The sequence below is a fragment of the Bos indicus x Bos taurus genome, chromosome 29, assembly GCF_003369695.1.
Source record: "Bos indicus x Bos taurus breed Angus x Brahman F1 hybrid chromosome 29, Bos_hybrid_MaternalHap_v2.0, whole genome shotgun sequence".
NCBI classification, from domain to species: Eukaryota; Metazoa; Chordata; class Mammalia; order Artiodactyla; family Bovidae; genus Bos; species Bos indicus x Bos taurus.
This window is the reverse complement of record NC_040104.1, coordinates 21,242,755-21,257,368: the sequence shown is the minus strand read 5'-3', so window position 1 is coordinate 21,257,368 and position 14,614 is coordinate 21,242,755. Positions and strand designations below refer to the sequence as shown.

At 53.7% G+C, this 14,614-nt stretch overlaps 1 protein-coding gene across 2 annotated transcripts in view; it reads right to left on the bottom strand.

Moving 5' to 3' along the window:
- KIRREL3 (kirre like nephrin family adhesion molecule 3) overlaps nt 1-14,614 on the bottom strand; it is a 604,188-nt gene that overhangs the window by 87,459 nt on the left and 502,115 nt on the right. For both annotated transcript variants that reach the window (XM_027531794.1, XM_027531795.1), the window contains exons 3-4: nt 10,747-10,896; nt 5,202-5,351 (exon numbers count right to left, since the gene is read on the bottom strand). In XM_027531794.1, coding sequence (XP_027387595.1) covers nt 5,202-5,351; nt 10,747-10,896 — 300 coding nt within the window. The remainder of the gene's footprint in view (nt 1-5,201; nt 5,352-10,746; nt 10,897-14,614) is intronic.

Sequence of the window (14,614 nt, the reverse complement as noted above, 5' to 3'; positions counted from 1 at the left end):
ATGTGGCGAGCGCTGTGATGGAGGTGGGGCAGCAGGCTAAGGGACCCCAGAGCAGGGCAGCTAGGCCATGTGACGTTCAGGGAGGGCTTCCTGGAGGAGGCGCTATCTAAGATGAATCCTGCCAGGTGAGCAAGAAGCGGCCAAGGGAAGAGAGGTTGGGAAGCGCATTCCAGGCAGAAGCACATGCGAGGGAAGGCACAGGGGTGTGGTGAGTGGGGGGTGCTGCGAGCTGGTCGTTATCCGGGAGCTGGAGCTGGAGAGCAAGCTGAAGGCAGGCCTCAGGGGGCCCTGCATGCCACGGAGGGAGCTTGGGCTTTGTTCTGTGGCAGTGCTTCCTCACCCCTGAAGATCTGCTCAGGCTGCGCCCCCATCCCTGACAGGGTGACGGGGTGGCACTCTCACCACCGGTTTCTGAGAGAATGACTTTAGAAGCCAGTGCTCTTGGCCGTTTCAGTTCCGCCTGCCTTTGCTGGGGGACCTGGCTTGTGCTCCGTCTCTCTCTGGAACCACCTGCCCAGAAGGTTAGGGGACTGGGGACTGGGGGATGCTGCCGGCTCTGTGGACATAGAGGCCTGAGAGCTCCCCAGCTGGAAGAGCTGCAGACAGAGATGAAGGGAAGACACATTTGGACCTTATTTGTCTGCTCCAAAGTATTTGGGGTTTACATCGTCTTAAAGATGCCCTCTTCATTTAAATTGACTTACTCTCCGTCGTTAAATAATTCATGTTGATGTAGGAAGCGTTGTTAATACTGGGAGCCACAGGGCAGTAGAGTTAATATTAAAACGAACCAGGAAGAAGAGGGAAATGGGGTAGGAAGCAGGGGAAAATCCCTTCTTTAATAATTAACTCGACATCCACAATCCTCCTCCTCCTCCACCCCCAGACTTTCAATCCCCCTTACCTTGTTCTGCTTCCCCATTTTCATAGCACGTGTTTCCACCTGATATCCTTCGCGGCTACACAGCGTGCTGGCTCAGTGTTTACTGTGCAGTGACTGTCTCTCTCTCTCTGCTCGAACGCGAGCTCCACTAGGCAGGGGAGCTTTTCTCTCTCATTTACTAATGAGTCTCCAGCGTCTGGCACCTAATACCTGCTCAGCACATGTTTGTTGATCAGATCCTTGGTGCCTATGTCCTCCTGCTCTGGGTCCCCTCCCCAAATTCCTGCCATCCAGCTTTCATGAAGTTAAAAGGATCAAATGCTATTGCCCCCTTACTCCTCTGGCCCTGGGACGGTTTTGGTATTTTTCAATTCAGAGGTTCCTGCAGGTGGGAGAAACAGCGTGTGCATCAATTCACAGATGCGGAAACTGAGACTCAGAGAGGCTGAGTGACCAGCTCACAGCTGGTTAATGGCAGGACCATGACTGTTGTCTCCAGGCCTGTGACTCTGTCTCTGACACCATGATTCCAGGGATGGTCTCGGGGTGGGAGGGTGCCTAGTCCTTACCTTGCTCAGCTTCATAGGAGCTGCCTCTTCCCCTTCTTCCTCTCTGTCTCCCTGGCTCCCTCCCTCTTGTCTCCCTGGGGAAGCAGACCCTCAACTCACAGTTGCTCCCCACCTGATTGCATCTGAGAGCTGGTAACACAAGGCTAATTAACGTGTCTGTGACTCTAGGCTTGGCTGCCGGGCCAGGTTCCCAGGCCCTCCCTGGAGCACTGCAGACTCTGAGTTAGCCCTTTGGCTTCTCCAAGCAGGCTGCCGGCGGATGCATATTTTAACAATGCACATCTGTTGGCTATATAATCTCTCGTATTTGCCCTCTCACTTGGTGTTTTGATGGAAGACCCCTGGGGGTCTCCCTCTGGTCCAGCCAGTGTTTGCTTTGCAATTTTGCAGGAATACCATCTGATTCTGCTCTCACATCTTCTGCAGGTTGTAATCAGGCTTTTACTTTATTTAATTAAAAATCTATCTCAGGCAAATACAGACAAAATTAGGAGTCTCTCTCATTCCTGGAACACAGGGAAGGCAGAGACCCTCCTTGGGATCTCCCTTCCCCGGCCTTGGGGATCTGGCTGGGTCACTCCCAGGCTGAGATGTCGTGGCAAAGCAGATGGGATCTGGGTCAGGAAGCTGGCTGGCCGAGGTAGGAACAGCCCTCTTTCCTCCACTGGCACTGGAGAAGCCCTTTTGGTTCACCACTGTGAGTAGACCAGGCTCCCTTTCCAAAAGGCTGGGTCAGTGTCTGCATGCAGGGCTGCCCTCCAGGGCAGTAGGTGGGGCTGTGTACCACGGAGAAACTCAGCTGGAGCCCTGCAGGGCCAGCTCAGGGAGGGGATCCATAGGACTAGCTTTAGGGTGCAGACCCACAGGACCATTCAGGGCTGGGGACCTACATGAACAGGTGAGAGATGGGGACCTGGGGTACCCTTGAGGAGTCAGGGGAGACTGTGGCAGAGTCTGGGGAAGCTGGAGGAGAGGTGGTGTGGTCTGTGTGAAAGGCTGATGGATAAACGCCAGCTTAGGCTCCCTTTCTGGCCTTAGGAATTCCACCCAGGCCATCCTGCTGGGGTCTCCTGGAAACTCACCTTCCCTCTCCTCAGCTCATCTCCTGACTCACGAAACATCTCCCCCCACAAACCAGCTCTGCCCAGAAGACAGTGCCAGGTCAGGCCAGTGGAGAGGGAGATGGGGGGCTGAAAGCCTTCTAGATGTGACCCAAGACAAAATTAAGTCTGTTCCCATCAGACCCTGCGGCCCTGCTCGCAGAAGCCTGGCTCTTCACCAACTGGACAAAGGCAGTCCTACTGGCATTTAGAAATGTGGACACTGGGCAGAGAGCACTGGTTTGGAGTTGGAAACTCGGGGGTCTGTTTTGAATGTTAAGTGAGCTGTGTGACCTCCCATGAGAGCTTTTGTCTCTCTGAGTCTCAACTTCCTTATCTGTAAAATATCTGGGATAACTTGGACTTTGTAATCAACTGAGATAGTACAGATGAAAGGGGGCTGTGGCTTGGTATGACCAGGTGAAGCTCTGATCCCAGGATGAGAACTTAAGGACCAGAGGCATCCCCATCTGTTTTAAGTCCTGTGTGAAGTCAGGAGTGGACAATGCTCAGGGCCCTCTCAGTTTAGCATCTCTGGTACTCTCTAGAAGGGTTTCCCTGATAGCTCAGTTGGTAAAGAATCCGCCTGCAATGTGGGAGATGGGGGTTCATCCCTGGGTTGGGAAGATCCCCTGGAGAAGGGAAAGGACACTCACTCCAGTATTCTGGCCTGGAGAACTCCATGGACTGTATAGTCCATGGGGTCGCAAAGAATTGGACACGACTGAGTGACTTTCACTTTCACCCTCTAGAAGGGGTCCAAGAGTGGAGCATGGTGCTATCAAACCTCTGGAGATAAAGACGTTACAACCCAGGACTTCCCTGGTCGTCCAGTGCTTAAGAATCTGCCTGCCAATGCAGGGCACTCCGGTTCCATCCCTGGTCTGCGAAGATTCCACACGCCACGAAGCAACTAACCCCCTTGTGCCACAACTGCTGAAGTCCACACGCCTTAGAGCCTGTGCTCCGCAACAAGAGAAGCCGCCACGATAAAAATCCACACATGGCAACGAAGAGCAGCCCCCGTTCGACGCAATTAGAGAAAGCCCATGTGCAGCAGCAAAGGCACAGTCCAGCGTCCCTCCCCCGCCAACTCCCAAATAAAATAGGATCCAGTCCTCTTAAAAAAAAAAAGATCCTACAACTCTGCTTAGCAAATCTATACTGACCTTTTGCAATCCTCAAAGATCAGAAAATATGTTAGGCACTAAACCCTCCTTCTCTTTTCCCTCAATCCCCACAGCAATCGAAGGCCGGGTGCCATTTCAGCAATATCTCAAGGGAGACGCAGGTGGCCGACTTTCCCTCTGACACAGGGGGCCCGCCACTTCCTGGTCAAGGGACCCCGGCTCATTAACCGTCCAGAGAAGGTTTATTTCTCTCATCCCTTCTGGGGGAGACTCAGAGGTTGAAGGGGATCTCTGAGGTTGGCCCCCAGTTCCTCCTCCTTGTCTCAAGAAGCCAAGCTCTGCGCTGGGTGAGTGGTCCTCCAGGGCCTATCCCAGCGTGCTGGCCATGTAGATCTGACACCCTCTTAAATATTTCATCTCTGAGCAGTCATGTGCCTCAGCTGCCCGGTGGTGAGGAGGCAGCACCCCAGCTGGTGACCCTGTTGTCAGACTCTTCAACAGCTGCTGGGGGCAGGTAGTGGCGGGCCAGCGGGTTGGGGGTGGACTTCCCTCTTCCGGCGGCCTGTGTACCACCCTGCTACATCTGCCCTTTGCTTCTAGGAGCCTCAAACCCTCACCTGGGGCCACCTTCCCCATCCCCAGGTCAGCGTCGGAACAGCGAGGTAACGTAAGTGGAGGGACTGAAAGGGTTGCTGTGCGGCGCGACGCAAACCTTAGCTATTATTACTGATGCACCGGCGTGGCTCGCTGCAGGCCTGGCCCCGCGCTAGCATCTGGCGGGAGGAGGCAGTTGATGGGGCTGAACTCTAAATGAGGATGAGGTGGTTGAGGGAGTAGCTGAGCCCGTCCCCTGGTCTCCAGGCAGGTGTGCCTGGGCCCAGTAGTGGGGACCTCTTCAGGAGGATGTCCCCAGGGAAACCAAGATAAAGACCAGGAGGGCAGAGGTGTGATGTGGCCTAAGAACCTGTAATGGTTCTCCTGGGGATGACGTAGGCAGCCAGCCCGGGCCTCCGCTGAGAGCCGGGATTTCCAGGGAGCAGTGGCGGTGGGAAGGAGCAGGGCCAGGGTCATCCCTGTGGATGCTCTCGCCACGAGAGCCTGATGGGGGAGGAGGCTAGATGGGGCTTTGCCAGCAGGAGGGAAGGGCAATTCGTAAAGAAGCGACTCAAAGATACATCCCCTTCTTCTCTGGGTCTCCATCATCAAACACAGCGCCTGGCTTAGACCATGTGCACAGAACACGCTTCCTGACTGAATAAACAAGCACCCAGGAGCCCCTTTAGCTTCCTCAGTGGCAAACACGCTGGAGTTGGGCAGAGTCAGGGGTCGGCTGGCACTGGCCTCCCGATGTCCAGCACAGGGACGTTCCCTTTCCCCCTTTTGGTGGGGAGGGACGCACACGGTGGGGCAGCAGCCCTGTTGTCCAGTGGGCAGGCCCCTCCAGGCTGGCCCGATTTCTGGAGCTGAGCCCTGGCTGCTTCTCACAGCATCCTTGGCCGGGCGCAGGGACGGTTCTTACCTAGGACGGTGAGGCGTGCAGGGCGGGACCGGATGGCGGCCTGGATGGCCTGGCATTCGTACACAGCATCGTCTTGCAGCTCCGCCCGCAGGATCTTCAAGTGATGCTCCCCTGACAGGTGGTTCCCTACCACCAGGTACTGCGGGTAACCTGGGGAGAAGGCAGGTGCATCAGGGGGGTGGGGCGGGGTGGAGAAGCCGGTATGACTGACGGGCGCAGTGGGCGGGACATCCAGCGGGTGGGGGTGAGGGGTTGGGGGGCTGGTCTTAGGGGGCCGGCAGAGCAGGAGGAGATAGCGCAGATCCTTGATGTCAGTGTAAGGAGCACAAAAGTGAGCTTCCCCAGGGAGCTAGGACAGCGTGTCTGTGTGTGTGTGTGTGTATAAAGGTACTGCAGGTTTTAAGTTTAGGGATGTCAGAGAAGCTGTTATTAGAGCGGGAAGGAGCTGAATGTGGACAGACACAATGGGTTGTCACCCTGGAATGTAGCATGCTCGGCTCTGAAGCTTGCCAAGCAGACACACATCCTGATGAGGAAACACACACAGAAAGACAGAGAGACCCAGGCTCAGAGTCACAGAGAAGACAGGGCCAGAGGGAGAGAGAAGAAGGAAACAAAAATACTTGGAAAAAGAGCAAGAGTGGCTTTGGGGGAAAACTTTGGTTGCAGATGGACAGGAAGTAGCAACCGAGGCCCACTCACCAGAGCCCAGGAGCCTCTGGTCACTCTGAGCTATAAGTGACTATTTTCTGGTCATTCTTACTATGACCCCCCGGGACCCCAGGGCCTGATTAAGCACTTAGGTGACACTCAGGACACTTAAAAATTGGGGGCCTCTTATACTATTGGCGATGAATAATAGATGAATAAAGGCTTGAGTATGATGAATCATTAAGCAGTTTTCCTGGGGCTCTGTGGGTTGAAATACATCAGGGGTGTGGCTGCCAGGTTGGGCAGAGCTTCTCTGTCCCGGATCTTGGGCCCTCGACCTTCTTTTTTTTTTTAATTTATTTATTTTTAATTGAAGGATAACTGCTTCACAATATTGTGTTGGTTTCTGCCAAACATCAACATGGATCAGCCATAGTTATGCCTATGTCCCTTCCCTCTTGAACCTCCCTCCCACCCCCACCCTTTCCCACCCCTCTAGGTTGTTAGGGACCCCCAGTTTGAGTTCCCTGAGTCATATAGCAAGTCTCCATGGCTGTCTATTATGCATAAGGCAGTGTATATGTTTTCATGCCACTCTCTCCATTCGTCTCGCCCTCTCCTTCCTCCCCTCCCACTGTATCCGTAAGTCGGTTCTCTTCGTCTGCCTCTTCACTGCTGTTGGGCCCTCGATCTCCTTAGTTCCTTTCCACAGGACCTGTTTTCCATGCACCACTTTCCCCGACCTCTGCGTGTCCCCACCTTCAGGGTCCCTCTCTTTCCAGAGGCCCATCCACCCTCTGACAGCCCCAAACTGCTTCTCTTTCTGAAGGGCCTTCACTGGGGCAGAGTGAGTTCTCAGCAGGAGGCAGTTGGGCACGTTTGGCCTTTTAAAGAGAAGACTAAGGCTTGAGAGACAGAAACAGACAGGGGACGTGCCATAGCTCTCTTCAAATTTTTCTCAGTCTTTTAGTAGGGGTTAGATGTTTTTGCGTAGCTTCTAAGGATTGGACCAAGGGGCACAATGAATGTGGGGACGCCCTTTAGGTTACTGTTAGCAAGGTACTCGTGTCAACAGAGATCTGGGCTGCCAGAGGTGGTAGTAAGGTCCCCGTCACTGGCTGTATTCAAGCAGATGTGGGACAATCCCCTGTCAGGGACACTACAGAGGAGATTTCTTGGGTGCCCTAGGGCCTCTCTTACTCCCATAACCTACGGGTCTTCCAGAGGGAAGCGCAGGGTTCCCTGGGGGTGGGCTGTTAAGGGGCACCCATTCCTGGTCAGTGGAGGCAGCAGTGATCCTCCGCCAGGCTCCCCAGTATGCTTTTGGGGTGCATCCTGTGTGGCTGAGCCTGTTAGGCTCACGTCTTCACGGCTAGCGTTGTCCCCAGCATGCCCTCCACAGCTGTTCAGGCCTGGCCGGAGATGCTATAGGGCCATCAGCTGTAGCCCCAAGAGCATGGCTTCCCCTCCTGCCCGCCCTTCCTGCCCTCTGCTGGGGTTTGGGGAGGAGCCTGGTAAGTTGAGCTGGCTCTCCACGGGGCCCGGTGAGGAGCTGGAGTGGGCGCTGGTCCAGCCTCGCCCGGCTGCAGCTGCCGTCAGTGTAGCTGGAGGACGGCCCCCAGCCCCTCCGACCTGCTGTCTCGTGACCAGCTCCTGGTCCCCTGTAGGCATCCTGGCCGGAGCTCGTGTTTTGCTGTCTCTAGCCAACAGCAGCCGCCTTCTGCTCTCCTAAGCTGCTGAAAACATCAGTGATGGGTTTGTCTGTATTTGCCTAATTAGGCGACGAGTCGTGATGCTGTTCTGAGGACTGGCAGCATCTTTGGAAAACACAGGCCCAGGATCACAGATTCAGAGCAAGTTCTAGCTCCTTCCACTAGTACCGTCACTCTCTTTTGCTACTCTCAGAGGAGGTAAAATTATGGGTAGTCTGGGTTCCACAGGCAAACTCCCTGGGTTTTAATGTCAGCTCTATCAGTCTCTAACTCTGCCGTCTCGGGCAAGTTACCCTAACTGCTTTGTGCTTCCATTTCCTTGTCAGTAAAATGGGACAGTGCTAGTACCTGGTAGAGTTATGAGGAAGAATAGATAGGATTATCTGTGTAAAGCACTTGACACAGTAAGTAGTCTACAAATGTTAGTTTAAACTCTGTATGACACAGGAAGCTCAAATTTGGTGCTCTGAGACAATCTGGAGGGATGGGATGGGGTGGGAGGTGGGAAGGATGTTGAAGAGGGAGGAGACATATGTATACCTATGGCCAATTCATGTTGATGTGTGGCAGAAACCAACACAATATTGTAAAGCAATTATCCTCCAATTAAAAATAAATTAAAAATTGAACATGACAGTGATTAAGGTAGCCAGAGAGGTTCCTGTCTTTAATAGACAGGGTACAAGCGTTTTGGGGGTTGGGAGACAGGATCCCATGAATTTGCTGTTCTGTCACTAAGTCGAGTCTGATTCTTTGTGACCACATGGACTGCAGCACGCCAGGCTTCCCTGTCCTTCACTAACGATCTCATACCCATGTCCATTGAGTCAGTGATGCCATCCAACCATGTCATCCTCTGTTGCCCCCTTCTCCTCTTGCTTTCAATATTGCCCATGCATTGGGCTTGAGATATGTTTGAATCAATTTCTTTCTCAGCTGTGACTTTATTTACCTGCCAGGTAAAAAGAGGAAAAGACTTCTTTTTCTTTTTTATAACCCATGGATCATTGTAGATTTATGAGATAATGTCTGAGAAGAATTTGAGCTTCTTAGAAGAAAAATGTTCTATCAATATGAGGGAGTGTATTTATAAATCACTTCCTTCGACCGATTTTTTTCCAGTCTCCGTGGCCAGGAAGACAGTAAGGTCTTCAGTTAGGGATCATTTCTGGTGGACTGAATGGAGCCACATATTTAAAATAGAAGACGGCAGAGCTGCAGCAGACCAAAACCCCACAACCCAGGGCCCAGTAATATTTAGTGCTTGCTGCACTGTTACACTCACTTTCTTATCAGGCAAGCAAACAATGTTTATTAAGCATATAGTTGTCATCACTGTCATGATGCTATTTTGGGACAAGTGATCAAATCCAGAGAAAATACGTTACTAAGAGTTTGAGTTCACTGGTTCTGCAAGGAGAGGGCCAGACTTCTTTCTATTAATGGAGTCAGGTTGGAGAGGAAGCAGACCCCAGTCCATGAGAGCCTGCTGCCCTCCAGCACTTAGCAAGACCCAGTCTCCGGTCCCAGAAAGTCATTTGTGGAAGTGGATGCCAGAGGGTCAATTATCTGTATGGCGATGACCACCCTAGGAACCATCCGCAGTGACCTGGGGCCTCCTCTTGGCCACTGACCCAACAAGAACCCAGTCCCTGACTGAAGCTGAAAACAACGGACCAGGAACCCAGAGAGCCTTCTTACCCAGCAGTGGTGCTGAGCCTGCTCAGAGCCACGTGAAGTGTGAACCCTTCTGGTTCGGGAAGATCGTGTCGTTTCCCCAGTTCCTCTCGGGTAAGGGAGTTCAGAGTCCCTGAAATTGGCTGGTTCCCATAATACTTAAATTTTATGGCAGCACAGTATATTTTGGAGATGTGATTGTGTATTTTATCCATGCTCAGCTGGGCTGTAGCACTCAAACCTCGGGATGCTATTGACCATTGCTATAATGTTTCAATATACATTTCTGGCAAGACATAACTCACATTTTAAAATATTAATTTCCCAACCATCCTGTTCCCAAGTGCACTTCGATTTTTATTTTCTTGCAGCTGTACACCAGGAGAGAGGCAAAGCCACTTCTCAGTTGAATACATATTTTTCTCTCCTTCTCCATCCCCAGACATTCCTTGATGGCAGGGACACTCACATCCTGTGTTCTGCATTGTACAGTTCATGCTAAGCTTAGTAAATGGCTGCATGCTGACCCTCACCAGGGGAGAATTGCAGTGACTGATGGGTGAGTGACCAAGATGATTTCAGTCTTTTTTCTCCCAGGGGAGAGGATGGGTTGGAAAGACATCTGTATGGGCGTAAGGGCTGACATTTACAATCCTTAACAGGTGACAGGGCATGGTGCCAACCAGGCAGCTCAGACACCAGTCGTCAATAGGCACCAGAGCCCACCAGTGCATCTTTGCGGAATACCAGCCTGGGTGGGCTGAACAGGGCCTGGAATTTATTTCAAACACTTGTTTTCTTTTCTCCCCATTGCATGGTGACCTCTAAGCCCTACCAGCTTTCTTTGCATTTTGAATCTACTTGGTTCCCTTTAACGGATAGAAGGGGGCTTCCAAGGTGACTCAGTGCAAAAGAATCTGCCCGCCAATGCAAGAGATGTGGGTGCGACCTCTGTGTTGGGAAGATCCCCTGGAGAAGGAAATGGCACCCACTCCAGTATTCTTGCCTGGAGAATCCCATGGACAGAGGAGCCTGGTGGGCTATAGGCTATGGGGATGGCACAGGAGTCGGACACGACTTAGCAATTAAAAACACAGCAACAAACAACAATGGATGGAAGAAGGGAAGAACCAGGTTGTGTCTTAAGTGGGGAATACTTTTGGGTTCAAGAAAGACGAAGGCTTTACTTCTGGAAATCTGACTTTACATGAGACGTGTTTGACTTTGGAATGGACCCGACAAGCCAACATTGTGTTAGGTTTAGCTCTGACAGCCAGAATGGAGGGTTTACTTGTAATTCACCACCGGAAGTCAGAGGGGCCCTCAAAGTCCTGTGCATCCTGGACCAGGGCCTGCCTTGCCTGACTCTGCTCATGGAATCTACAATGAAAGCTGAGACTTAATCCTCCCAAATGCCATGAAGATGGGGTTCCCTAGGAGGGTGGGTGGGTGGGTAGGGCAGGGGTGGGTTCCAGGCCTTCCTAGGGAGGCCTGGGGGTACTCACTCGAGAGGTCCCTGCCCACGCCCAGAGCCAAGCCATCCTTGATCCACAGAACGAAACCATCGTATTCAGGGATGGCGCACAGCAGTGTCACCGGCTGCCCCGACACCACAGCCTGATCCTGGGGCTGCTGGCTGAAGGAGTACACTTGACCTAGGAAGGAAACAAGCACGACGGTCAGTTACTTGCCAAAAGGGTTTCTGCTTGATCTATGGAAGTGGAGAGCAGGCTGGTCCAGGAGACAAGAGCCCCCCAGAGTACCTCCCTTCCCGCTGGGGCCCAGCAGCAGCTTCCTCACTGCCCCCAGCTGCATCGCCTGCTCACAGGAGCTGGCCACAGCTGCAGGCTCCCTGCGCATCAACCCCCAGTGCACTCACGCTGTGGACTCGCCATCCTCCAGCCCCAAACAGGCCATGGGACACCCTATTCCCCTTTCCACCTGACGACACTCCTTGGCACTTACTTCCACAAGGGGGCAGAGGCAGGAGACAGACCTCCAGCTGGAAGCACTCTGGGGGTGTGCTTCAAGAGGGCCGTGGACATGGAGGAGAGGGGAGAGCCATGAGTAAACCTGGGAACCCAAGGAATAATATCATCCTTTTAGTGGCTTCCAGGATGGGACTAGGACCAGCACCCCAAGGAGCCAGGCCCTACAGGACAAAAAGAACAGAGCTATTCATGGAGGATTAACTGCAATGCTAGTTAGCTGTTATTACCCACAGGCTCCTAGGAAAGGAGTGACATGCCTGAGGTCACACAGTGGGCCCGGGTGTAGCTCAGGGGCACACAGTGGGTCCGGGTGGAGTTCAGGGTACACAGTGGGTCCAGGTGGAGTACAGGGGCACACAGTGGGTCCGGGTGGAGTACAGGGGCACACAGTGGGCCCGGGTGGAGTTCAGGGGCACACAGTGGGTCCGGGTGGAGTACAGGAGCACACAGTGGGTCCGGGTGGAGTACAGGGGCACACAGTGGGTCCGGGTGGAGTACAGGGGCACACAGTGGGTCCGGGTGGAGTACAGGGGCACACAGTGGGCCCGGGTGGAGTACAGGGGCACACAGTGGGCCCGGGTGGAGTTCAGGGGCACACAGTGGGTCCGGGTGGAGTACAGGGGCACACAGTGGGTCCGGGTGGAGTACAGGGGCACACAGTGGGCCCGGGTGGAGTTCAGGGGCACACAGAGGGTCTGGGTGGAGTACAGGAGCACACAGTGGGTCCGGGTGGAGTTCAGGGGCACACAGTGGGCCTAGGTGGAGTTCTGGGGCACACAGTGGGCCAGGTGGAGTTCAGGGGCACACAGTGGGTCTGGGTGGAGTACAGGGGCACACAGTGGGTCCAGGTGGAGTACAGGGGCACATTGTGGGCCCCTGGCACATGGCGGGCTCAGGTGTAGTTCTGGGGCACTCAGTGGGTCCAGGTGGAGTGTGGCAGATGATGTGGCTGAGGGAGCAGGTCACTGTCTCCACCCATCCTCCTGTCCCTTTCTTTTCTGCAGCAGACCCTACTCCAGCCTCACTGTCACTTGGAAGCAGACCATCAGTGTGACCCCACCCCTCCCACACACTCCTCCCTGAATCATCTACCTTAGCCAGCTCATGACTAAGGTAAACAGACACACCCACAGTGGGTACAATTCGCCAGGCATTGTTCTGAGATTTAAGAATATCAGCTTGTTAGTATGTTCATCTTCATAACAACCTATGAGGTCGGTGCTATTTTTATCCCCATTTTCCAGATGAGGACATGAGGCCCAAGGAAGGGAAAAATATTAACAGAAGCCTCGCATATTAGTTACTCACAAGTGCCCTGTGTACCTTCCCGTGGCTGTCACGTGCCCACAACACCCGTGTGGAGCCTCATCAACCCCGTGTCACAGGGACTCAGCACACGGAGGCTTGGGGGTTTCTAAATTGTCCAGGGAGGCTCTAGCGGCAGGACCTGGGCTGTGAATCCAAGACTCTGGCTCTAAGGACTGTGTTCTCCTCTACAGCGAGTGGATCTCTATGCCTGGACCTGGAGGGATTGCCGAAGAAGAGGGTGTCTTGTGACCTACGTTTCCTGGGAAGCCACAGCTGAACGGACAACGGGACTTGGGACCTTGATGTCCACTGAGCTCCTGGCCCACAGCGCCATCTGGGCTTCACATGCAGTCCCTCCTGTAACTGACTGATTACCGTTCAGAGCAGAACAGCTCCCATTTTACACCAAAGAAACCCAGATCAGAGAGGCAAAGTAACCTGCCCAAGTTCACACAGCTAATGAATGGGGTTTGATCTGAGGGTCGTGACTTCTAAGTTTGTATTTTTTTCCCACACCCTACTCTGCGGACACAGATACACAGCCGAGGAAAACAGGACCTGGTGGGCAGGATGTTTCTCCACCGGGAGAGAGTTGGGGTGGCCACAGAGGTCGCGGACACTGTCTGCTGCCCATCCTGGGGACACAGAGCTCCAGACTGGGGCCAAGATCTCAGCAAGAGATGGCCCTGAGAAGGGAGCCACTGAGGAATGTCCCCGAGGGGCAGTGGGGATGGCAGCGGGGGAGAGACAGAGGTCCACATGGCAGAGAGAGTGTGTGGAAGGCAGGAAGGTGGTAGGTTTTCAACTTGATGAGATCTTGGCTGGGTCTCTGAGGAATCTCATTAAAAATCAAATTGGCCCTGAATTGTGGGAGTAACACTTTTTATTCTGATTTGAGCTTTACAAATTAGATTTCATAGGACATTTTCATCAGCTCTGCGTGGTGGGGTGTTTTTTTTTTTTTCTTTTTCTGTCTCTTCAAGTTCTCTGTTGTAATTAGACTGCTTCTGGCACCAAAACAAGAGAGAGAGAAGGAGGGAAAAGATGAGAGGAGACAGGGAGGGAAAGAGTGGAGAAGGAGCCAGAGGGTGAGGGGATGGGGAGAAAGGGAGAGAAGGAGTGGAGAGGAAGAGAGAGACAGGGAAGACGGCAGAGATAAGAGGGGGAGGAAGGGGAGAGGGAGGAGCTGGGATGACGGAGAGGCTGCGTGGGCGGCAGACCAGTCCTCTCCCAGGCCCCTTCTCCAAGGCTCTAATGATGATTTCGCAGCACATTCTTTTATCTCAAAACCTTTCTTGCAAGAAGGACAGTGGCAAGACAGCCACCATAGCTGCCAGAGATTGTGTGATCAGAGAGAATTATCAGGTTGTCAACTGGGAGCCAGGGGTGGGGGTGGGGGTTGAGATGAACAAGCCCTCCGCAGCAGAGCCTGAGCCCCAGGACTGCCCGTGAACAGGGGGGCCTGTGGCGGGAGCACCCGCTTGCTTCCTCTTGGTATCGGCGGGGGGATCTGGAAAGCTGGGGTACAGGGGGCATCCCAGGTGGAGGTGTGGGCCAGGGCGAGGGTGAGAAGCTTGAGGATGGCGGGGGTGGCGGTGCCCCAGGGAGAAGGGCTGTCACCATGGAGACCGGGGCTGGAGGGGCTGGGAGGGGAAGGTCCCGGGAAGCTGGTGTGGAGGTGGACACTGAGCGGTCACTACTCCTTGGAGGCTGCCTCAGAGCCAGGAGTTGGGGCAGGGCCGACAGAAGGGAGCCTGAAAGGAAGGAAACAGGAGTGAGCCTCCAGTGGACTAGGGTCCCCTGATCTACTCCAGCAGGCTTCAGAGAGAGCTTTCGGCTCTCATATGTTGTCTGTTTGGATCCCCTCAACTTTTCCACGGAAAGAATGTTTCTGGAGGGAGATTGGTACCCAGGATAGTCTTAACTGCTGCTGCGGCTGCTGCTAAGTTGCTTCAGTCGTGTCCAACTCTGTGCAACCCCATAGACAGAAGCCCACCAGGCTCCCCGACCCCTGGGATTCTCCAGGCAAGAACACTGGAGTGGGTTGCCATTTCCCTCTCCAATGCGTGAAAGT